Here is a 24603-nt window from a genome sequence, read left to right as displayed (position 1 = left end):
CAAGAGTCTTCGCCAGCACCACAATTCAAATTGGGTAATTACACGGTCTTATTTGAAATCGCCGGAAGACAGCTTTCAAATTAAAAGCTTGAGTGCTGTCAGGGAAGAAAATTAGCAATATCCTCAGTGCAGAACAAGTTGGCAAATTTAATATCGTTGAAATTCGGGTTCGCTTAGTGGCCCAGCAGAGTAACGTTGGCCCAGATGGCCCCATTGACGAGCACGCATTAACACCAGACTAGAGTGCACTACAATAGATTCTAGTACACTCTAGTCTGAAACAGCGTAAGCGCGTAAGCTTGTGAGCGTACCGCATACTTGATGCACTTTTGAAAACTTGCAGCGTGTCTATGTGAATTTTTATTTTGTTTGTTACCAAAGACTGAGCCCGCATGTAACTTACTCTCTACGTGTGTGACAAAGCGTTTATTGCGTTTATTACGTAGTGACGTCGGTTACGCGGGCATATATTTTTCGTTTTGTGCATTTCACGTCAGTAGTAGGTGGCGTCGCGGTGGTTTCGGTCGGTATTTTTTCGAATGAGCGAAGCGAGCGAAGGCTGCGCCAGCGCCGCCGCAATTGGAATCTTGGACGCGAGATATGGCGGACCTAAAAGAGCCACCTCCATTACTCAGCGAAGGCGACCTAAATTCGAAGGAAGAGGATGACATGTTCACCTCTGCTGTCGAGGTAAGTCGGTAGTTAGCTGTCAGTTCTCCTTCCGCTTCTGTACGCTTCACGATTTCGCGTTTCCCATCGTGGGTGGACTCCCCGTCACCTAATGGGTGGTGGTGTCGATTGCGCCAAGTAAATAAGCCGTTAGTTTCATTTTCTACGCTGACCGGCATGGTAGTTCCCTGGTAACGTTACCGACTAACGTTCAGCGCATGTTATGCGCCATTTCAGTATAGCAGGTGCTGTTTATTTCCGCTGCAGGGTGCATCCGCACTGACGTCGCTGGGAGAGCTTGCGACTTGTCCATGCTCGTGGCATGCATGTGTGCTTGCCTGGTAGGGGGTGTTTTCTGATCAGGGCCGATGACTGAGTGAACGTGGGCATGACCAGCATATTCATAGCCTACGCTTCTTCATGATGAGCTTTCGTGCCACGCGCTGCTTTTGTTCCTGTTGAGCGCTGGTTTTCTGTCGTTTCCGTGAAAGTGGCCGATATAGAAGTGGGAGGCGCCGAGATCCGCCCCTTCGGCGGCCGTTCTTTTTGTGAACTCCGCTTTTTCGAAGTTTTTCCTGTACATTATTGCACGGAGATCATATTCGAGCGCATCGTTGCTGCTTATTGTTGTTATTGTTCGCTGTACTGCCGAGGAGAGGAGTGTCGGCGCAGTTTCACTTTCGGCTACATATAATTCTTTTCTTTTTACAGCATCACAAGAATCTAAGGGAGGGTGAGTGACGAATACATTTATTTACTCCCTTACTTACATATGTTTTCTAAAGTTAATTGGACCCCTGTGAGCGCGCTGTACCGCCTGAGGTGCATTCGGGTGGGAGGTGGACAGTGAACACTTTTTGCTCGTAATGCGGTGGCATATACTATATATTTACATATGTGCTAACTCGCATCTGTAGAGCCTCATTCCCTCGTGCGCCTGTTTTCGGACACAGGCTTGTGAGGCTCATATGCGACACTAAGTTAAACGTGCACCGCCAGTAACATTGCCACGCCTTCTGTTTTGAGTTTATAATACCTCAGTGCTATGCATCTATTTTATGGTTTAGGTGGTGGCTGCTGTATGAAAGTTCTCATGGACATTAGTTTATCATTTGCATGCAGTACTGCACCTAGAAAACAGCTTGCTGCGTGCCTTCCTACCTGTGAAGCATTACCTCCGTTATCATTAATCACCAAATTTTACTTCCATGGCCCACATATTGGTACATATTTGTTAAGTGAAATTGCGTGGCTAAAAGGGGTGTGTGGGGTGATATAGTAGCCTGCTGAGTTAAGGCTGGTATAAGCTTGGTAGTAGAGCTTTATCATTGTTTCATGTGCACGGGCATTTTTACACGTTTGTGGATATATAGAAGCATTGCCACTAACTGAAGCAGTGAAGCATCCAGGGTCTCTTTACTTTTGATTTTCATGCTTGGCACTGTTGCACCTCATTGAGAAACTAGCTCTTGTCACTTATTTCCACTCTGGTTTACAGTTCAGCATCACTGAAATTGAATCTGACATTAACAGTGCAGAACACTGTTTTCAAGGCATGCATACAGCATTTTTGTTTGCATTTTGTGCTGTGCATAACAAGATTGTGTAGTAACTCTATATAAAATATGTTCTCTTGTTCTGTCCCATGTTTGGAATTAGAAATCCACAAGGCAGCAACTCCATTTCCACATATGTCGGAGAGCTCTGGCTGTTCAGGCAGCTGTGGAAATATGCCAGTTTGTTGTTGATTATTTAAGACCTTATTTATGACATGTAAAGTGTTTTGTAAAGAGCTGTAGCTAATTTTAACATATTTAGAATCACTTTAACTTGTTCAAGGTGAAAATTTTTGTTTTGAAATTTACTATCAATATGCAGTGGAGATTGTTTTAAAGTGCCAGTTGTTCTTGTCCAGATTTTTAGATACATCACTCCAGTTGTTCATAGCTTATCTTATTCGTAGGTATCACTGAACTCTGCGCACAGTAATGACAGATCCTTTGTGGCGGGACCCTGTGGGCATGTGAAAAGCTTTCTTTACTTGAAACAGCTGTACTGTACTAAGAGGAACATTATTTCCACTGCCAAATGCCAGGTTTAATGGAGGGGCCTGAAGAGGTGGAGGTAAACCTGGAGGATGATGAGCCCCCTACTCAGGCACCTCTGCTGGGTTCAGCCAAGCTAGAGTTTCGAGGAGCCGAGGATGAAGTGCAGCGAAGCAATCCTGAGCCAAATCCCCCAAGGCAGGCCACCACGCTCTTTTCCCCCGACGTCAGCACACTGAAACCGGCCAAGGAAAAGGAGGTGACTCTTGCATTATGGATCCTGGTATAGCCAGAGTCCTCAATGCCAACATAATACTTCCGAGGCTGCCACTTAATTCCTGTGGAACCTTAGAGCTAATGGTGAAACTATTTTGGGCACATAACAGTACTTGGGAACTGAGCTGTTAGACAGGTATGAGTGGCAATGTCAATTGATCATTATGTGAGTTATATTTTTACAAGGAAGCAGCAATCAAGGTGCTTGCATGCTGTGTGGATTGAGTGCCCATTAAAGAACCCCACGTGGTTGAAATTTTCAGAGCGCTCTACTACAGCATCCCTCATAACCAGAGTCACTTTGGTATGTTAACCCTTTGAGCGTCTAATATGCCGGAAAAAGTCACCCCCAGTGTCGTACTTTTTTAAATGCTATGCGTTTAGAGCAGTACCCGTATGGCAAAAACAGTCAAAGGGTTAAACACCCTATAAACTAAACAAGCAAGCAGATGAATTTGTTTTTGTTTTGGGAAGACATTTTTATGCAAGCAAGTCATGCTAAAGTTTTATGCAGTGAAAACAAACAAACAAAAAAAACTTCGGTGACTGTAGAATTTAGTATTGATGTATGCTCTTCACAGCTCGAATAAAGGTAATACTGCTCAGTTTGAAGCCGATGTCAGCTTGGTTCAAATATATTGTGAGCTGCTGAGTTTGACACAATCTGGCGAAAAAGTATGTGGTGTAGTTAAAGAAAATCCCCAACGGTACATTATGACATTGCTATGCTCTACATCTCGCATGGCTTTGACTAGCCAAGTTAAAGGCCATATGTGGTTTGTTCTTCTCTGTAAAAAAAAAGTCTGAAGGAAGCTAAGCTTTCAGACTAGATATGAAGATTATTTCTTTTCTGAGGTTAGCGTCGTATTTTCTATTTCTTCCCTGTTCTGTGCACCCCCTTTGTTTTGTTGTTAGCCAGTTAGACTGAACTGGCAATGCTAGGTTTTTATCTAAGGCCATGTAATTAAATTCACAAGCAGGAATAGGAAATTCAGACTTAGAATATATGCCCTTACTTTGAGTAGTTTGGTGCAGCAATGTATAAATGGCCGGTTCTCTTTCCATGTTTACCAGTACATCGTGACAACCATTCTGATTTCCTTGGGAGACTCCAGGGTTTTACTTAACTTTCCGATCGTTGTACCACTGCCCCATACCTCCAGAGATAAGCCTGATATAAGCCAGTCAACTGTGTAGTCAGACTTCTCTGACTCGGTACACCACCACTAACGTGCAACCATTGACATGATACATTTGTAACTCTCCTACTAATTTTTCTTTCTGCTTTTAGACTGAAGGGGTATTTCAGGATTGTGCCTGTCAGGGATGGTTCTTTTTGCTCATGTGAAACTGTCATATATCAAATGGCATGCAACTTGAATGCAGCATCATAGCTTCTTCGCTTTGAAGGCAGAGTTGTGAGTTGTGTTTATGATGAAAAACATGGTGGCTTTTCATGCCACCATTGTATCCAGTTAGAGAGTATGAATAGCCCACAAGATAAAATTTTTTCTCTGGGAAACATAATTTTCTTGTCGGACATAGTTACTAGGTACAGCAAGAGCTAGTGCACACAGGAGCGCACCACTTTTATTTGCTTATAGAAAGTCTCATTTTTCATATAAAATGTATAAGAAAAACTGCTACTCGCATACTGGAAAGTATGCTGTGTTAAGGCACATCTCTTGAACAAGGAGTCATACAAAGTTAATGCACCTGTGTGCTGACATAAAACTTTCAGGTTCTGTATCTTTTATGTTGACACACCATATCAATTTTATACCTTCCTGATGCATTCATAACAAATGTGCGATATATGAGCATATTTTTCCTTCAGGCGCTTTATTGTTGTAAAGAGGTTCCTTCCATGGTTCTGTTTCTCACTCTGTGTGAGCTCTAAGAACTCGATGAATAGACAGAAATTTTAATTGTTTTTGTTTTGCCTCCTTGCATGTGCAGCAACAGGCCTCCGAGGGGGAGGAGTTTGTGGAAATCAGCGTGCGGGAACCACAGAAAGTGGGCGAGGGCATGGCTGCCTACGTCACTTATCGAGTTGTGACACGGACCAACGCGCCGTATTTCCGCAAGACCCAGTTTTCAGTCAACCGACGCTTCAGTGACTTCCTTGGGCTGCATGAAAAGCTGGTAGAGAAGCACTTGCACATGGGCCGCATCGTTCCACCAGCTCCTGAGAAGAGTGTCTTAGGTGAGGTCAAAGGCTGTGATGGCAAAAAGGCATGTCAGGTAGTCATATTTCAGAAAAATTTGAGGTTATTTTGCTGCGCCAAATGTTCAGTAATTCTCATTATAGCTGTTTTTGAGGCTCAGCTGCCCACAGTTAAACTTGACATTTGCTTTTAAGCAGCTCATATTTATTTTTGCCTTTGAAATGCTTGCATATGGGCATTTTTTTTTGAAGGTCACTGAGCAAGAACTTTACCAACAATAAAAGTGCATTACAGCGAACTAAGGTGTGCAAATTGAAACTTGGTAAAGAGGAAAATAAATGTTTGTCTCTTTTGATGACTGGGTCAGTATTTGAGACTGCAAATTTTTGTTAAATGCCTTGGGATGTGACAGACTAGATAACAGCTGTTTCTGACCATTGCGTGGGCCTCCACCATGTTGACTAGTAATACAGACAGGCTTATTAGACCTCTTCTGTGAAGGAAATGAGCATCACCAACCAGAATTACTGTTCAGTTAAAGCATTCGATGCACAATACGTCCGATACTGAGCAGTAACCATATTCATTTACAAAACGTTGCTCCAAAGAGCTTTTAACATTTTTAGAGCGTTAGCTCAATTGCTCACATCACTCAAGGTCTCTTTGTTCTGAAGCATCGGTGACACTTGGGTGCTGCAATACAACTTTATACTTTCATTCCTCTGTATATACTCGTTTGTGAACCATTGAGGCCGGACCACTTAGCACCATCATCCGTAGAAATATTTGTGGACTACCTATTTGATACAGAAGGTTTGGAGCGACACCAAGCGATTCAACGTGTTATGAGGCACAAAATTACTAGTTGGAGTCAGAGCCTAGTGTATACTACAGGTTTGCACCAACAAACTTTGCCATCCCAAACCATACCTCCCACAAACCTTCAAACTCTGTGTGCCAGCTGCAGGGGAGAGGAGTGGAGAAGGGTAGTCTAGTGAGCCTCCACACAAAAACCATTTTTTTTTTTTTGGGTTGTGCAAAGGAAAAGCGCAGCATCTGTCACACTTTTGGGCGGGCACCTGAACCACACTGCAAGGGAATGGAGGAAGCATGAACGAAAATAAGATAAAGGGCTGCCATAGTGGATGCCTCTGGAGTAATCAAAGTTTGGTTCATAATGTAAAATCAGTCTGGGAAGCTTGCCAAGTGTGGAAGCAAGCCAAGATCGAAGCGGCAGCAGCCAATGCGACTGTGGCCTATGAATAATGTTCGTGAAACTTGGTTCAAGGATAGTTGAAACCCCAGTTTTTGCTGCTGTTCCCTACTTTAGATACGTGTAGACACTAGTAACAGGGAACATCCTGTAATAAAGAAAAAACTTTATGCACATACTAGCAGCTGCTTTCCTACCTGCAATGTTGCCTGAAGTGTTCTTTCCCTGATTTGTTTATATATTTTTCACCTTGACCACGTTAATGAGCTCATCATAGGCTGCATTAAAACTAAGGAAAACACTTTTTTTATTTTTTTTTTTTCTCTGAGTTTAACTGTACATGGTGATATTCAGACTACTTTTCTCCATTGTTTCCTTTAGGCATGACAAAAATCAAGATGTCCAAGGATGAGCAGGTGACATCGGAAGACTTTGTTGAGCGCCGGAGGGCCGCATTGGAGCGTTTTTTGCAACGAACAGCTGCGCACCCTTCGCTCAAAGTTGATCCGGATTTCAGGGAGTTTCTGGAGCAGGAAGCTGAGCTGCCTCGAGCCACGAACACATCATCCCTCAGTGGAGCTGGCATGTTCCGGCTCATCTCTCGTATGGGTGACTCTGTATCAAAGATCACCACTAAGATGGATGAAGCAGACCCGGTAAGGGGATGTCTATTGCACTTCTTGCGGAAGTGCTACTGTTCCGGATATTTTTAAAGCGCCGTCGACATTTCTTTGCAGTATTACACTCAGCAGAGTTTCCAATTAGTGTATGCATGTGTGTGCGTGCATGCAACTACTACTTAACAATGGTTTTTTTTTTTAGGGGGCATTGTGTAGAGCTGCCCGGAAACCACTCGTGAATTGTCTTGATTGCAGTGTGTAATGACTTTTGACTTGACTATATCCTTGACTGTTTGCACGGGTGATGCAGGTTTAGTGGTAGCTAGCCTTATCATTCTTCAGAGATTTCTTTGCACTCTTGTATAGGGCTGGAGCTCGTCCAACTGCTTGAACGTTCAAGCAGTTGGACGAGCTCCATCCCTATACAAGAGTGCAAAGAAATCTGAAGAATAAGGCTAGCTACCACTAAACCTGCATCACCCGTGCAAAGAGTCAAGGGTATAGTCAAGTCACACTAAGAAAATACGATAGATTCTTTTGTGTTCTCCAAAAAAAGGGGGGAGAAGTGCATTATTCAGTTAAACAAACTATCAAAATACCACCTAGATATTGAAAGATATGGCTCAACATGGGCTGTTTTAAAGTCTTTCATGACACTTTAACTGGGACAGAACACTTGAATTTAGGTCTCATTTTTTTCGCTGCAACGGGAAGATTGATGTCTGAAATGTTAGATTCCATAACGGTTTTGGTAGAAACTCTGTAGAAAATTTTTACCGATAATTTTTCAATCAGTGGATACGCCCATTTTTATGTAGTCTGACGCTGGAAACCATGAGTAGCGACCGCAGTGACGACTGGTGGTCGACAAAAAAGACTTACCGAAAAAAAATATATAAATTTCACTCGCCAGGCAGTAATTCGCCATTTTTTTGCTTAGAGTAACGTCCATTTCAGTTTCACACTCAAGGCTTTACGGCATTATAACGCATGCCTCGTCAACGAAAGTTTTACTGGGTACTATCATCGCTTCATTCACGGAATTCCAAACACTGTGGCGCCATCTAGGGGCAAAACTTGAAAGCATGCCTCTCGCGGCATGAAGGGAGGGGTGGTTTTTATTTAAGGATGCAGTGGAGAGAGGGCAAAATATAATGAATTATGACAAGCACTCCTAGAAGAAAAAAGTGCACACTTGCAAAAATTGGCGATATTTTGCTGACATCTAGTCACGTGGGGTACTATACACCGAAAGTAATAGGGTTTCTCCGCTAGATAGCGCCTCAGTTGTTTTTATGTGATTTTCAATGGCAAATTAAAATTGTAAAGCCTCTTTTCTTTGATATTGTAGTGCTCGATCTGTACTATACGAGGCAAGGTCTTATCTCCACCATAATCTCATCACATATTTTGGCCAGTGTTCTGTCCTTTTAATATAAAGGTCGCTCATTGCTTGTTGGGACAAGGTCTGAAAACATTTTTACGCTTTCTTACATCTAGTAGCTGCATTTGTGATGTCTTCAGTATGAAATAAACTTTACAACCTGTCCAGCCAAGTGACGATAAAGATGTAAGGCGCTGGGATTCCTTAGTTTCTGGCATCATTGTTTTCGGATACTTTGTTCCCATCTCATTTATTTTTCTGGGTAGAAATAACCATGTCAGCTCGTTACGGCTGCAATGCTACTCATTTCGCGTTCTCTTAGGCTTGGTCCATTTCGTGTTACCGCTCACTCAGTTCTCTAATGCTTTGTCACAAGGCTACCTGGTCACTGCCAGCTGCTGGGCTTGTACTGATGTCATGTGCCCCCATGCATACCTGTCATGGGTCGTTTCATATGATTGAAAGTTGGCGAAGTTGTGAACAAACTTACGGAAAGATCATATTTGACAGTGTTTGCCAGAACATGGTGTAACTGGATGGAAAACTTGTGCTCACGTTTTTTTTTTTTTTTTTTTTTTTTTTTTTTTTTTTTTTCTTTTTGACATTTAAACTATTGTTTTTGAGCGCATCAAAGAGCTTCTACTGTATTATGTACCCACATGTAATCCGCACCTTTCTTTTGGCCACAGTGCAAAGCATTAGGTATTGGAATTTGAAATGCAAAACTAATAGAACCTCGTTGATACGTTCCCGGTTCATACGATTTCCCGTTTCATGCGTTCAAAATCACGGGCAGTAAAACAGCTCCCATAAAGTTACACTATTTTTCTTCCGGTTAACACGTTTGAAATTTCGGCAAACTACGGTCGTATAATACGTTTGCGATCAACCGTACATAGCCTAACGAGCGCTCGCATCGGGAAAAACTGATCAGCAGCGCTCCCCCGCCACAGTTGCTTTTCTGCAGTTCACAGGTGCAACTGGGCAAAGCATCAAAGGAAGCCGAGCCAACAAACACGAGGCGCCCGCTCCTGCGGAAACATGACTCCATGAGGAGAAACGCAGTGGCTTCTTTTGCGGTGCCTTAGGGGCATAGGGATGAACCATTTGATAACTACAACTACAGTGAAAGCTTGTTAATTCGAAATGACGCCAATACCGGTGTGGGTGGCGGCTGTCTTTTTGCAATATTCGGGTTCCAGTGATAAAGTGAAACGAGATCTGCACAACCAGGCAAGCACTGTAACGCTGCCCCCCGCCCTTCTTTTTCTGCTACAGCTAACGTAAAAAGGTAAACACACTGATGTTATCGCTGCGCAGCATCTTGGGGCAGTGCCAAGAAGTTCGTGGTGAATGCGATGGTGACGGCGTGAAACGTAAAGACGCGCTAACGTACGCTTTTTCTCTTAGCTTTTTTTTTTTTCTTTTTTCTTTTTTCAAATTCTCACTGGCAAAAGGAAGGGGGGGGAGGGGGTGTCATTATGCGAAAGGCATGAGGAAAAATGCATCGACTGTAAGCCATCGCGATGGCTTCTCTACATGTCACTAGTGTAAGGAGGTGAAGTATCCGTAAAAAAACCAAGGGGGCGATCCGGGCTCGTCATTCCTTCTACGAATCAGATCTGTTGCTAAATCTCTTCAGTGCTGAGAAAAACTTAAGTACGGACTGAATTCTGCGAGAGCTAGAAAAGAAGCTGTGCAGACTTCATGTCTATAAGGCTAATCTACACCTTTATGCAGTGAAAGTCTCAATTCTAAATGTCTTTGTACCTTATTCAGCAGTTGATTTTAATATTAGGCACTTCGAATCGTATATTTTTCTTGGTAATACGTTTTTTCTCAGCATTTGTTTTTTAAAACCTATCTACGAGGTTTTACAGTGTATTATCATTGGTGCTTCCTGTAGTTGGGGTTCGTATCAGGGTGATCAGACATTGTTCATACCTTTTCTGGTGATTACCAAGAAACCCTATGTTTTGTGACGTAGCACTTGCAACAACCCTTTGTTCCCTCTTTTCATTGCTTCAAAATACAAAACGCATCGTATCAAGCAAGAAGTTTCTTATTTTTTTATTTATATTTTGATAATTGGTGACGATCTGAGAATATTGATTGCCGTGGGACCAGGAGGGCTCATTGCTCACCCTGGCTGCTGTTCCAGCGTAACTGTTCTAGTACTAGTAAAAAAGGGTGTTACGGAGGAAGGGGATATGTAGTAACTTGTTTGTTCTATGTAGTAACTTGTATATATCGATACCTTTAGTAAAAGTTTACTGTTTTGTTCATGCTGAAATTTTGCTTTGAGATCAGTGTGCTCAATTTATGTAATCCTCATAAAGAATTTCAGCATGAGCAAATCATTTTTAATATCAAGGGTTTTTAAAATTCTACGATAAATTCCAACCAGGTTAGTGTACTGTACAATAAGTTATTGTCCTCAGGCCTTCAAAGCATTTTCATTTATAGCTGAGAACAATTTACCCGTGTCCGCTGTTGTTTGTCTCAGCTATCTTGTTGCCTCTTTCAATGCTGCCAGGTCTTGCTGGCCCAGCCTTCATTTGCTGTTCAGGTAAAAAAAACCTCCTCTAAAATACACATGCCAGCACACTACTTTTGTTATTTTCTGCACTACTGCCTGTCTTCTGGAATGTTACAGCCCATTTATTGTTTCTTTTCGTGAGAGCAACACTGTTTCACTGTCTTGGAGTGTTTCCTTGCTGTGTTAAGCAACAAGACACTATTTAGCTTTGCATGTTGTAAAACTGTTTACATAAATGCTTTCAGGGATTACGAGCACTTGCGTTCATTGCCTTCTGAACCTACAAAACAGGCCAGAGCAATTTCTTGGAGCACGTTCCCCGTCTTATCATATGCCGGGTAAAATTTAATCAGCATGAAGGATGCGCAAAATGCTCTTTATATAGAAGGTGCAACAAAGTCAGCCTTCCTCGTGCTACTGGCTCCCTTCAAAAGTAGTTCCTTGTGCTCGCAACACTTTTGTGGCTGTGTGCATTCAACTTCTTTTCACAGATTCTATTCGGCGAAATGACCCTGCTGATGTCACATTTTGGGGTGCCAAGGAATCAATGTTATCATTTGGAAACTGTTTCAGAGTTAAGTGCAGATGTGCCATATTTACTCGAATCTAAGCAGACATCTTAGAAGTTGAAAGAGGCCACGTTTCTTGGCTGCTCGATAAATCTTCTTTCTTCTGCAACTGCACGCGCTGCAGAAGTGCTTGCAAGGTTGCATGACTTTGTTGCGTCTGTTTAGTAACATCAGAGACAAGCTCCTCGGTTTTCACCTTGGCCTCTTCCATAGTGTCTACAGCGGCCTGCATTTCGGGGTTCTGCTTTTGAGTTTTCTTATGGAAAGTTGCACTGTAGAACTCTTTGAGGCCACTTAAGTATGCCTCCTGGTCTGCCTGTTTCAGCTTTATTTTTTCAGCATCTAGTGTTCTTGTTTTCTGGGCTTCTTGTGTGAGGCTTCGGCTACTTCTATTGCATAGGGAAGTATTATTAGGCTGTTACCTCTAAATATGAGCAAAATCTCGTCAGCTTTTGTTCATTTTCGCTTAGACTGTAGCCATGGAAAAAAAAAGTGGCATTTACATTTTTTCGAGTGCTTATGCTGAGGGCTGTTATCATCATCCATGCACAAGTTTCTGTATTGGATTTCAGGCAGCAGTGAATTTTGTTGCTTGTGTTGAATATGAGCATGTATATGCTCGTGCGCTGCTTAGTTACCTTTTCAATGGAGTGTGTCGGGTTTTTCTTCGTTCGGTGACCTTAATGGCACATTTTAAAAAATACTTGTGTGCAATCCTTTCAGTATTACGCACCACCTGTCTTCTATGCAGTGGTTTGAAGAGAAGCAGCAGCAGATCGACAACCTGGATATTCAGCTGAAGCGGTTGCATGCCAGCGTGGAAAATATGGTGCAGCAACGTAGAGGTTCGTAGTGCATTCCTTAAGTTCTTTCTGCTATTGTGATAGCGGGCGTTCAGCCTTATTGTTCAGTTCACTGGTGTGAACACACCACACTTGGCAAACTTTGGCTGATGGCGTGCTTTTATTTATGGTGGATGGATAGACAGATCGGCATACTGCAGTCTAGTCTAGTTATAATGAAATCGGTAGGAATCATGGGAATCAAAAATCACTTTGCTATATCTGTTTTGTTTTATCCTTGCATGCTTGAAAGCCCGGTGTTTAGCGCAGCCACTTTATTTCGCTGGGGTTGGCCGGTGTTGTCCAGTGCCACAAAATCATCTGATCACGCCGTTATATCAGTACTTTATTGATAATGCTGGAGAGATGGACAGTTGGACTCTACAGTGTAGCCCAGTGGTGGGAGTCTGTGGGAATCATGGGAATCAAAAATTGCTTTGCTATATCTGCTGTTTGGTTATATCTGAACTTTGAAAGAAAAAAAGCATGTGGGTGAATTGATATATCACTGCTCAAAGAAGTGGGCCGCATTATCTGCGCACTGGTCGCTAATGTAGACTTGATCGTGGCCTCCTTGTCGTCCAACTGTGCACCAAAGTTCTACTCCAGCTCTCGAGGAACATATATATGTGGAGCGTCAGCTGCTGTAATGGCCACTGTGGTGGTCACTGGCTTAGAGGCACAACTACCGTCATTGCAATCATTGTTGGAGGCACTGTTCATGACATTCTATGGCATCCTATGACATTCTCTGTAACTTTGTCAGACATGAAGTCCACCATGGGAACAAGGTTGTCGGTGTACAAAACTCCATGAGGTCAAGACCTGGAGGCATAAGGTACAACCCGCTAGTACACTCAGTGCTGCCCAGAGCAGGCTGTCGTGGTGGCACCATCAGCTATTGCAGCGAGGCCAACTGTGGCAGTTTTGTCCTCAGGAGGCTCTATGTCCGTGCTACTGCTTCGGGCTAAACCGGCTTGCTTGATGTGAGCAATAGTCGGGCACTTCACATCCCTCCGAATTCTGCTTGAAAACAGATCACCTTCACCAAAGGGACCTTCGTGTCAGCCACGTTGTTGGCAATGCAAACATAATTGGGAGATGCTCAATCAGTTGCTGCCGTTAGGTGGCGTCCCCCCATGGGGACGCCACCAGGACTACACCATGTGAAGGAGGAACACGAAGCTTGCTGTCAAGCGATGCAATCAAGCAACCTTTCAGTTCGTTGGCAGGTGCTGCACATGTGGCCGTCCAAAGTTTTGCCTATTGTTTTGTACAAAAGTTTGCCTGAAAAGCGTAAAAATGTTCTGATTGGCAGTTTTTTATTTGGTTCGAAATCTCTTCACTTTATCTGCTGACTCATTTTTATTTACGTTGTTAAAACCAGACCAAATTGTATTGAAAATGCAACCATGACAATGAGAAATTGAAATCCCTTCATCATAACCACTATTTCACTATAATTTGCTTTGCTGTACTGGGATGTATAGGAAAGTTCGACTCTCGCAAAAAAAAAAGTCAACTTTTTTTTTTTTTTTTTCTTAATGAGCTGTCTCCTCAATCTGATTAAACTTCTCTTTGAAAAATTTTGTATGTATTAAGCCTGTAAATTTAGTGTTGAACGTGTCATCGCTCAGTCGTAATCGGCAAATTGGCAAATTAAGGCAGCCGTGCCTTTAAATGTGCTTCTTGTCAGCATGGAAGCATATGAAATGTTGACGGTGTGGATTGCTTGCCAGTGCCTTTTCATTTTACCATTACGGCCTACGAATGAAAAAAACTTGCAGACTGCTACTTCAGGAGCCAGTCATTGCAGGATTGAAGTCTTGACAGCGTTTCATTAAGAAAAATCAAATGCATTGAACTTTATGAATATTGGCCTAGATAGCTTGATGCTTGACTGTTTTAAATGCCATCCATAAATTAAAAACAGTGCATGCTTGTGCAGCAGCTCGACATGGCAGTGAGCATGACAGAGCAGCGCATAACGGTTTCTTTTGTGTCATAGCGCTCCACTGTGTGCAAATGAGGAAATGATTGCCATTTGCCTAGCATGCACTATTTTGAAAATTCTATCTGGTGCATAATTTTCCTAAAGATGTTACTGATTGCATTAAAACCTATATAGTTGCATTCTACACACTTCAAAGATTATGCATCTCAAATTTGGCTTTGCTGTAACAAAGATAGGTGCACGAGAAGCTGTGCTTAAAGGCCACGTTTAGTCCAAAATCAGATGCTGAGGGAAACACAGTTGAGTTATCAAGTCTCGAAAGAGTTTATCTTAGGCAGTGAAAATGATTTGATGTGATAGTGTTAAAGGCCCCGTTTTCCAGAACCGCTGTCAATGTTCTCAGTGTCAGAGTTGGGAGCTAAAAATTACGGACATGGCTCTAGCAGGTGGCATTTGGTGGCTGGCTTTACCATTTCTGCAGCTCCCGCCGAATTGGGCCTCTTTCCAAATGTAAGAGATCTGAATCCAGCCTTCCAGGACGCTACCCCTGGGCCACACAGGCACATTCGTATGGCTTGGTTAAGCGGGGCTTTATATTTTTGTCTGGTGGCTTTGTACATATGTGTGCTAAAGAGTATTTGTGAGATATTAGAGGAACAAAAAATTGATTTTGATGGGATCTAGGTGGAAGCTGACAGACAGAAGTTTGCATTGAGCAAGTTTCAGTTATCAAGATTTGACTCTCATCATCATCATCAGCCTGATTATACCCACTGCAGGGCGAAGGCCTCTCCCATATTTCTCCACTTAACCCGGTTCTGTGCTAGCTGCATCCACTTGACCCCTGCGAACTTCTTAATCTCATCCGCCCACCTAACTTTCTGCCGCCCCCTGCTACGCTTTCCTTCCCTTGGAATCCAGTTTGTTACCCTAAGCGACCATCGGTCATCCTCTCTTCGCACTACATGTCCTGCCCATGTCCATTTCTTCTTCTTAATTTCCACTAGAATGTCGGTAACTTGAGTTATTTCTCTGACCCACTCTGCACACTTTCTATCTCTTAATGTTACCCCTACCATTTTTCGTTCCATAGCCCTCTGGGGTGTCCTCAACTTAAGTAGAACTCTCTTGGTTAGCCTCCACGTTTCAGCCCCATAGGTGAGTACAGGCAAGATGCAACTGTTGTATACTTTCCTCTTGAGCGATACCAGTAAGCTGCTAGTCATAATCTGCGAGTGCTTGCCAAATGCGCTCCATCCCAATCTTATTCTTCTTGTTATTTTCTTTTCGTGGTCCGGATCTGCGGTTACTACCTGTCCTAAGTAGACATATTCGCCTACTACTTCCAGTATTTCGCTGCCTAATGTAAACTGTTGTTCCTTCCTGAGGCTGTTGAACATTACCTTAGTCTTCTGCATATTGATTTTCAAGCCTACTTTTCTACTTTTTCTGTCTAGGTCATCAATCATTATTTGCAGTTCATCCCCCGAGTTGCTTAGCAAGGCAATGTCATCAGCAAATCGTAGATTACTGAGGTATTCTTCATCTACCCTTATCCCTAACTGCTCCCATTCCAAGTCTCTGAACACTTCCTCTAAACAAGCTGTGAATAGTACTGGGGAGATTGTCTCCTTGCCTAACACCTTTCTTTATGGGAATTTTGTTACTTTCTTTATGCAGAAATATGCTTGCTGTGCAGCCACTATATATATCTTCCAGCACTTTCACGTACGGCTCGTCTACCCCCTGATTTCGCAATGCCTGCATCACCACCGAGGTTTCAACTGAGTCAAATGCTTTTTCGTAATCAATGTATGCTATGTATAAGGGCTGGTTATATTCCAAGCATTTTTCTATCACCTGATTGATGGTATGGATATGATCGATAGTAGAGTACCGTTTCCGAAACCCTGCTTGATCCTTTGCTTGATTGCAGTCTAAGGTTGTCCTGATTCTATTTGCGATTACCTTAGTAAATATCTTATACGCAACAGACAGCAAGCTGATTGGTCTGTAATTTTTAAGGTCCTTAGAGCCCCCTTTCTTGTGAATGAGGATAATGTTTGCATTCTTCCATGGTTCCGGTACCGTCGATGACACCAGGCACTGCGTATACAGGGTGGCCAGTTTTTCTAGCACGATATCCTCCCTGTCCTTCAGCAAATCTGTAGTTATCTGATCCTCTCCAGCTGATTTCCCCCTTTTCATAGTTTCTAGTGCTTTCTTGACCTCGTCCTTTGTCACTGGTGGAATGTCTGACTGTGACTCTACCAACCCCCAACTTTTTATCTGCATTACTTGTGTGGTATGAGATTGGTATGAGCTGCACATGTCATTGCAACGGTCATGCAGCATTTGTAACGCATGACACCATCCTCCCTAGCAGCTGTAAGTAAAATATTGTTTGCCATTTGCTTTTTTTTTTAGCGTAAAATTGCTCCAAATGATAACATAAGGTAGAAATACACATGCAGAGGGGCTGCTGCTTGGTAGATGCAGTGCCCACGAATTCTTTGAGCAACTTTTTATTGTTGGTATAGTTTTCATAACAGTGTATGCACACTTTAGAGCACATTCTGTTCATTTCGGTGTTTTATAGCAAATCCACAGCGTTGAAATTCTGCATTCTGCCTTGCCACATGCCACGATTTGTTGTGTGTATCTTTGTCGGATATTCTGCCTCAAGCCAATGAGGAGTCCCTGGATGTGTGGCTGTTTGCTTTGTGCTCCCAAGTTCTGGATTACGGACAGACCTGCACTCTGGTGCATACCCTGATGCAGAGCTGTCCCAGAGCACGGGGGCATTTGCCAAGAGCGCAGCCATGCTGGGCAACTGTGAGGAACACACGGGCCTGTCGCGGGCACTGTCCAAGCTGGCAGAGGTGGGCGAGCGGGTCGAGCAGCTGCAGGGGCGCCAGGCCAACCACGACTTTTACTGTCTGGCGGAACTGGTCAAAGACTACCTGTCCCTCGTTGGGGCTATCAAGGATGTCTTCCACCAGAGAGTAAAGGTGAGACTTAAGCCAGACACTGCGGTGTACGTAGATGGTTGAACGTTGCATGAGGTTTTCCAGTGTACAGGTGACTTGAATCCAAAACACATACTGGCTCATGACTAGATGTGAATGTTCAACTACGCCCACATTTGTTGCACTTTGTAGTCCCTTTTTTTTTTTTTTTTTTTTTTTTTTGTAATTTAGTAAATAGTTGCGCTGGTGAGACAGTGGTCTGTTCCTCCATCAGACAACCATTTGGGCCATGACCCCTTTCTCAAGCATTTCCCTCAGAAGAGCCGAGCATCAAGCAGAGGTAAAACTTGTACCATTGAAACACAACACCTGGTACCTCCTGAATGCGAGGTGGGTGCTCTACCCACAATGCCACCGCGCCAGTGCTTGTTATACTGTGCATAACTTTTTTTTTTTTTCAGCTACATTAACTGTAGGTTAAAGTCCTCCCATGTGCCAGCTGCTGCATCCACCTAATCCCCGCGAACATTTTAGTCTCTCCCACCGCCCAACTTTCTTGTGCCCCTACTAAGTTTGCCTTTTCTTGAAATTCATTCAACCACCAATCATAACCAACTTAAAAATTATTTTTAATGCCATCTGGTTCAGTCTGCAACATTGTTCAGCCAAGCCTGAAGACTCATTATTAATCCTGAAGTTGCACTGTAGCAAATCGCAGAAATTGCTTGCTAATTGCTCTCTCTATTTTTCTGTTCTTGGGCGCCAAGATTACCTCGGAAGGAGACTGCAGCCATGAAATTAGGAGACGCCTGCTTCTGGAAAAGAGAGCAATGGTTAGCCTTGACCACCTAGTAAAGAGCAGAGACATTAGTCTGCCAACCAAGATCCGTATAACCCGTGCTATGGTCTTTCCAGTTGTGATGTATGGATGCGAGAGTTGGACTGGGAAAAGGCTGACCGCCGAAGAATTGACGCTTTTGAATTGTGGTGCTGGCGAAGACTCTTAAGAGTTCCTTGGACTGCCAGAAGATCAAATCAGTCGATATTGTCGACCATAAACCCTGACTGCTCATTGGAGGGTCAAATTCTAAAGTTAAAGCTCAGCTACTTTGGTCATCTGATGAGAAGAGAGGAGTCGCTGGAGAAAGATTTGATGTTGGGAAAGGTTGAGGGTCGCCGGAGAAGGGGTAGGCAGCGAACGCGATGGTTAGATGGCATTCTCGAGGCATTGCAGATGAAGCTATGTGATGTTAAGAAGATAGTGAGAGACCGGAAAGCGTGGCGTGGCATGGTCCATAGGGTCACGAAGAGTCGGACACGACTGAACGCCTGAACTGAACTGAACTGATCAACAGGTTCACTTACCAAGTCCAGTTGATTTCCATTGCCTTTATTTCACTCAAATGAAAGGAGGATTCTTGAAAAAAGGCTGGAGTGTTGTGTGCGTCTATATTTTTTGTTGAGCAAATAATTTTGAACTGGTGTATGTGCCGCCTTTCATGTGCTTTTCTTTGCTTTATCATCTCTGAATGGTCCAACCATACAGCAGTGTTCACTGTAATCTCCAGCTTGCGTGTAGTTGGGGATTACTGTGCTCTGCAGTTCATATGGTGTCAGGCTAAAAAAAAGTTTCTTGCTATATCCTCTCCTATATGATGGTGCTGCCATTCTTACTTGTCATATTAAGTGTTTGTCTTGTGAGATTAGACATCACAAGTGTTTACTGTCAGCTGAAGGTATTTAGTTACCAGAATAGAATAATTTACATTCTGTGGATAGAATTCTTTAGTAAAGTCAGCGGTCATATCTAATTTGTTGCTCGGCTGCTGATTTCAAGGCCATGGGTTTCATTCCAACTGCAGTGGGTAAAATGTAAAAACAGCCCTGTACCTTGAGATGCCAGTGCACGTCAAAGAATCGAAAATGGTCTTAAATTATTCTGGAACCCTTCACTATGGCATCTCCCATAGCCCATGGGTTGCTTCGGGATGTCAGAAACCCTCGTATCAAGCCCTTCGGTGTTGTCTGATCCCTTTCTTTGTATTTTGTGGTCGTGTCAACTCATTCATTTCTCTGCACAGGTGTACCAGACATGGCAGCATGCGCAGCAGATGCTGGCCCGCAAACGAGAGGCCAAGGCCAAGCTTGAGTTAGCGGCCAAGAGCGACAAGATACCACAAGCACGTCAGGAAGTGCTTGAATGGGAGGCCAAGGTGGAGCGTGGGCAGGAGGAGTTTGACAACGTGTCACGTGTCATTCGCACAGAGATGGACCGCTTCGAGCTTAACCGCATAGCCGATTTCCGCAACTCGGTTGTGCGCTACTTTGAGTTCCTGCTTGACACTCAACAGCAGGTAGGCTTTGTTAGGCATGAGGTTGTTTAGCTTGTTTACTGGGCAATGTAGCTTTTCCAAAACACACAGGGAGCGTAGGACGTGGCCACAATTTAACTTCACACTATTAAAAATATTATGAAGTAAGGTTACCCGGTACTCCAGGGATGTTTCTAAAGTTGTGTAGCATCTTGGTCTTTGTTTGTCATAGCTTGATCAAGATGACATCATAATTTCAAAGCAATGTTGTGTATGGTAATTGTCCACGGTAAGTTTTCCCAGCCAATGGTTCACCGTACAGAGCTCATTTTTATTCTTGCATTTCTGTTTTTCCTTGAATCTTTCTGCCACTCTGGGTTTAAGTTAGAGAAGTATGCAGTAGAACCTCGTTAATTTTAAGCTTATCGGATTGCGTAGGACATTTGAGTTAAGCAGATTTCCAAGGTATATGATATTGAAGTGGAACGGAAATGGTGAATGGAACTTGACCACTTCCAGCCCTTTGTAGTTGTCACTCAACAAAGCAGTGGCCCGCACTTGAAATATTTTATAGCAGGAGCTCATTCTAACTTGTGATCACTGTGCCACTGCCAGTCACTCGAAACCCGGTCACGCCAGTCTCCCAGGTTGCAAAAATGTCAGCACACATCTTTCTCGGTAACCGGCAAAGCTTTTGTTGCGGAAACAATACTACACTAGTCGCTGAGCCATTTCGTGGAGCCCCTGATGTGCCAAGCTGCGCATGCGCGAGGAGCGAATCACATCACGCAGAGCACAGTTGGAGAGCCGCATTGCAGCCGCCTCCGCTGCGTGAGTGACTTAGAGGTGCCGCCGCCGCGTTCACTGCAGATGTTGCTTCCTCAATTCTATTCGGGATGGCCATCGATCAAACCCAGCGTTCTTGAATATAGACTGTTGTAAAACTGTGCTGGAGCGCCGCGCTACGAAGTGGGCCCAAACAATTGCCGGTCCGGCGTCAGTTGATCGCAAAGCGACCACAGCGCCCCTCTCCCCCACTGCGGTAGATGGGTGAGGCCATTGAGCTAATGCACAGGCGGAAATTTTAAAAAACTACTAGACCTCTTCTTTCAGCAATGCAACAGAAAATAAAATTGCATTTGCATTTGCGTTTTTAACACAATATTGTACGCATATGAAAGCCACCACATCTACAGACGCATCTGAAGCAAGGAGGTTGCAGACACGGTTCAAGCGTGTCGCCTGCTACCTGCCTGTTTGAGATATATCTGCAAACGCTGTAGTGTTTCATTGAAGCATTGAAGAGTTCGATTCAGTGTTGCAATTAATGCAGGCTTGCACGGCTAGTATAAATAATGTGATGCTCAATTACTAATCATTTGGATGCTTCCAATTGTTTGGCGAACTGTGTATAGTAAATTTTACATTACAGAATAGTTGCCACAGAAATGTGCAAATTTTTCAGTTATCTCAAATCAACCGAGATTGAATTATTAAGGTTTTACCTCATCTGAGGCCTGCTGCTAGCTGCTTCGCTTATCCATTTGTTAGTGTATGTGTACAGTATTTTTTGGAGTGCTATACTCTTTCATAGAGCATGCAGCTGTTAGGCTAAACACATTCCTGCCTAGGGCAATTTTCTGATCTAAAAGAAAATTTATATTTCAAATTTCAGAGTAATAATCCGCAGTATTATGTGGGATCCACAATACAGTAAGAGGTTTTCTAAACGTACTCCCATATTTCAAATGTGCCAAGGGGAAAGCTGGCCTCTAGAACCCAGCAGTCAGTTTTCTAAATGACATTTTTGGTATTAACAGCTGTTCTCCAAGTCTGCCAATTTTTTCCTTCCGTAACATTAAACTTTAATGGTTGTAAGATGACTGGATAAAATGAAAAAAATTTTTGCACTCTTCACTTAGTTCATGCAGCCATGCATTAAAACTGGAATGTGAGAGTGTTCGAAATTTCAAATATGAATCGAGTGTATTTGTTATTTGATTTGCATTTTTATCCGAAAGATTTATATTCAGCATTTCTAGATATTCGAAAACTACCGAATACATTGAAAATTCTCTGCAGTTTCCCGCACTGCGCGCTTCACTGCTTGACCGCATGCAACGAAGCATCCAAATTCAATGGGGCCATTTTGTGAAGCGGGGTCTTCCCTTTTGTGAAGAGGGCCTTCCCGACAGTGTGCGCAAAGCAAAGTGCTTTACGAAACTGGGAAAAAAACATTGCATTTGAGATGAAGCTGAAATAAAAACTGACATCGATCGTGCAGGCGTTCATCAGATAAAATCTCTGTGATATGAACTGTTTGTGAGTTTTTTCAGGCCCATTCGTTAATATGAGCTTTCGGTTAACTCTGACGTTTTTCTAGACCTTTGAAGGCCGAATTAACGAAAATTTGACAGATCCATCCAATTTCATGCAGGTCCTTCCTGTACAAAGCGCTCGTATTGCAGAATCCTGCATAATAATTATACCGGATTCTTCAGTGGGGTGTACACTCCTCTTCAGTTCTAGCTTAATTTTCTTTGCAAATACCATGCGGTGTATAAAATAAGATGAACAGTGCTTGCTATTTTTATATTGTATTTTTTTTCTTCACTGATCAGATATTGGATATTCGATTCAATATTCGAAGGCATTTTTTCCCATATTCGTAGTTCGTTTCTATTCAAAGATGTCAACATTTGCACACCTCTAATTAAAGCTCTCTCTCTTTTTCTTGTTATTTTTTCTTTTCTTTTTTTTTCATCAGACATAACCAAGTACTCCAGCTTAATAGTTGAGTGCCCTAACCACTGGACTCCTGTTGCAGGAATGTTCAGTAATGTGCTAATGCTTGCTAGCCTCATTGTGATCAGGATGTTGCAATTTCTTATCAAGTAGTACTTGGTCTTTCTTCAAGAATTTTGTTTGGTAAAATAACTCCACTATGACTGCATGGGCTCATTGATTATGCCTTGGTGCACACCAGCTTCTTGACTGTACCTGCAAGTGAAATGCTCCCCTGCAATAGATTGACACCCATCTGCCAACCGCTTTCATTGCTCTGTGGCCCAATGCAGAAATGCGAAGAAACCTGGAACGGTTTGGGCATTACTCAAAGCTATTTCTTTTGTCTTTTCTGCCTTTTCAGTTGATCAAGTACTGGGAAACCTTCCTGCCTGAAGCAAAGGCCATTGCGTGATGATCAGGAGGACAGCTGACCTCACATTCCAACTTGCAGTTCTTGCGGTGCTCAAAGCACAGTCCTCTTCATGGAGCTGTAAATGTTTTTTGTTATTGAGAGGAACACTAAAACCTGCAGAATTGGAGTTTATTTGTATGCACCTTGTTCCGCACTCGCACAGTTTGCGCAGGCCGCGTTTATACGGATGTTCAGAACACAGAGGACAGTGTGAAAATGGCAGTGTTAAATGAGCTGTCTTGGCAAGCAGCATGAGTGGGTACCATAGACTGCTTTTTTTGCAATGCGTGCTTGATGTCTGCAAGTTCTTTACTATAAAGAAAAGTGGGTGTTAATAAAGAGTACATAAACCTTCATTTAAGGAATTTGTTACTGGAGGTTTTGTAATTTATTACTCCTGGAATAAAAACTATTCAAAAGTAGCATTTGTGCTTTCTGTAAGAGGCCTCTACAAATGTAGAATACTAAACTTTAAGAAGGTTTGCAATTATCAAGATAAGTTTATATTTTTAGATGTATGGTTCTATTTCTATTTACTAGTCTGCTTAAATGACTCTCATTAGCCAGCTTTGTTAATGCAGTAATTGAAAACTTTTGCTCTTCTGGAGTACGACATGCAGCTCTGCAAATATTGGGGCACTTAACTGTTTTCTTGCTTCGTGCCACTTGACTACTGAAGAAAAAGTGTTTTTGTTTTTTCGAACATTTGTTTTCTCTACACGAAATGCTGAAGGTGGGAAAAGAAGGCACAAGCAGTGCCTGAATAGATCCTCCCCATTTATTGATGGTTGACAATGAGGGCATCTAAAAACAACTACAGAGCACTTGGAAAATAAAATTCTGCTAAATATGTGCGCAGTACTGACAGTAATTAACACCAATTAAGATCTGTTCAAGCACAAATTGGTCGCCACAGGAAGTTTCTGCACACATTTCCAATCCTTAAAAGCAGGACGAACTGTAAGCATCACATCAATAACAAAAAGCTTCTTCAAGTGAATAGCACGCACTAAGCAAAAATGGCAGTATATAAGAACAAATTCCACCTCTAAAGGGAAAAACTTTCATATATATACTAACCTGCATTTACATACAGTATCGCTCAAGCAGCATACTTTTTTCAGGGTCTTTTCACGGACATGAGATGCTTTTGAAGCCAAAACTTGCTCCACCATGCTAGCCAGACCAGTTGTAGTCCAGTCTGGAGGTTTGTGCGGTCAGAAACTCTGAGCATGTGCCCAGCCTGTACCCTATGCTACTAACAGGAGGCTGGCCTGGCCTGCTAGAATTGCAGTGAAAGGGACAACATAGAAATAATTTATGGAACATATAGAGACATAGCATATGCATTATCATTGAAAATAATGCAAAAACAAGTTATTCATTGGTATGTACTTGAAGAGTTCACCGGAGTTATCAGCTTACTAGTTGGTTTTCAGCCATTATGCTCATCTAGTGCTGATGTTTAGTCCTGTGTGTGTTTTTTGTTAAATGAGATGATTATTCATTGATAAAGGCTTGAGGGATGTGCGGCACAAGTTTCTGTCACTGCTTTAACTGCATGGTGGTTGGAATGACATGCTTTCTTAAAAGAGCAAGGTCTTTGCTTCCCGAAAACTGTGCTTACTCAACTCTGAGCAATTCGTTGATTCCGTGGCCACGGAGGTTTTACCGAAGCAGGAGACTCAAAACTCATGTTCGGTAACTGACGGCTACAAAAGGTTCGTTCACAGTGAGGACGTATGGAGAAAACTGGGACTGACATCTTGGGACGCTTTCGCACGGCGTCGAGCTCTCGTGATTTAACCCAAGTCCAATGTCCACGTGTCCTTGGAAATACTGTT

At 42.8% G+C, this 24603-nt stretch overlaps 1 protein-coding gene across 1 annotated transcript; it reads left to right on the top strand.

The window, feature by feature from the left end:
• The first annotated feature begins 519 nt into the window (after positions 1–519).
• On the top strand, positions 520–23181 carry Snx1 (sorting nexin 1). Its single transcript, XM_084593878.1, has 9 exons — positions 520–690; positions 1381–1402; positions 2765–2973; positions 4950–5196; positions 6753–7027; positions 12235–12328; positions 17061–17290; positions 19330–19602; positions 22709–23181. Exons 1-9 carry the CDS (start codon positions 601–603, stop codon positions 22757–22759), a joined length of 1491 nt encoding a protein of 496 aa, XP_084450004.1. The 5' UTR covers positions 520–600; the 3' UTR covers positions 22760–23181.
• Positions 23182–24603: the final 1422 nt, after the last annotated feature.

The sequence above is a fragment of the Amblyomma maculatum genome, chromosome 2 (genome assembly GCF_055883805.1).
Source record: "Amblyomma maculatum isolate TAMU_Amacu chromosome 2, ASM5588380v1, whole genome shotgun sequence".
Classification (NCBI taxonomy): domain Eukaryota; kingdom Metazoa; phylum Arthropoda; class Arachnida; order Ixodida; family Ixodidae; genus Amblyomma; species Amblyomma maculatum.
The sequence above is the reverse complement of the archived record's forward strand: the minus strand, read 5'-3'. Positions and strand labels throughout refer to the sequence as shown.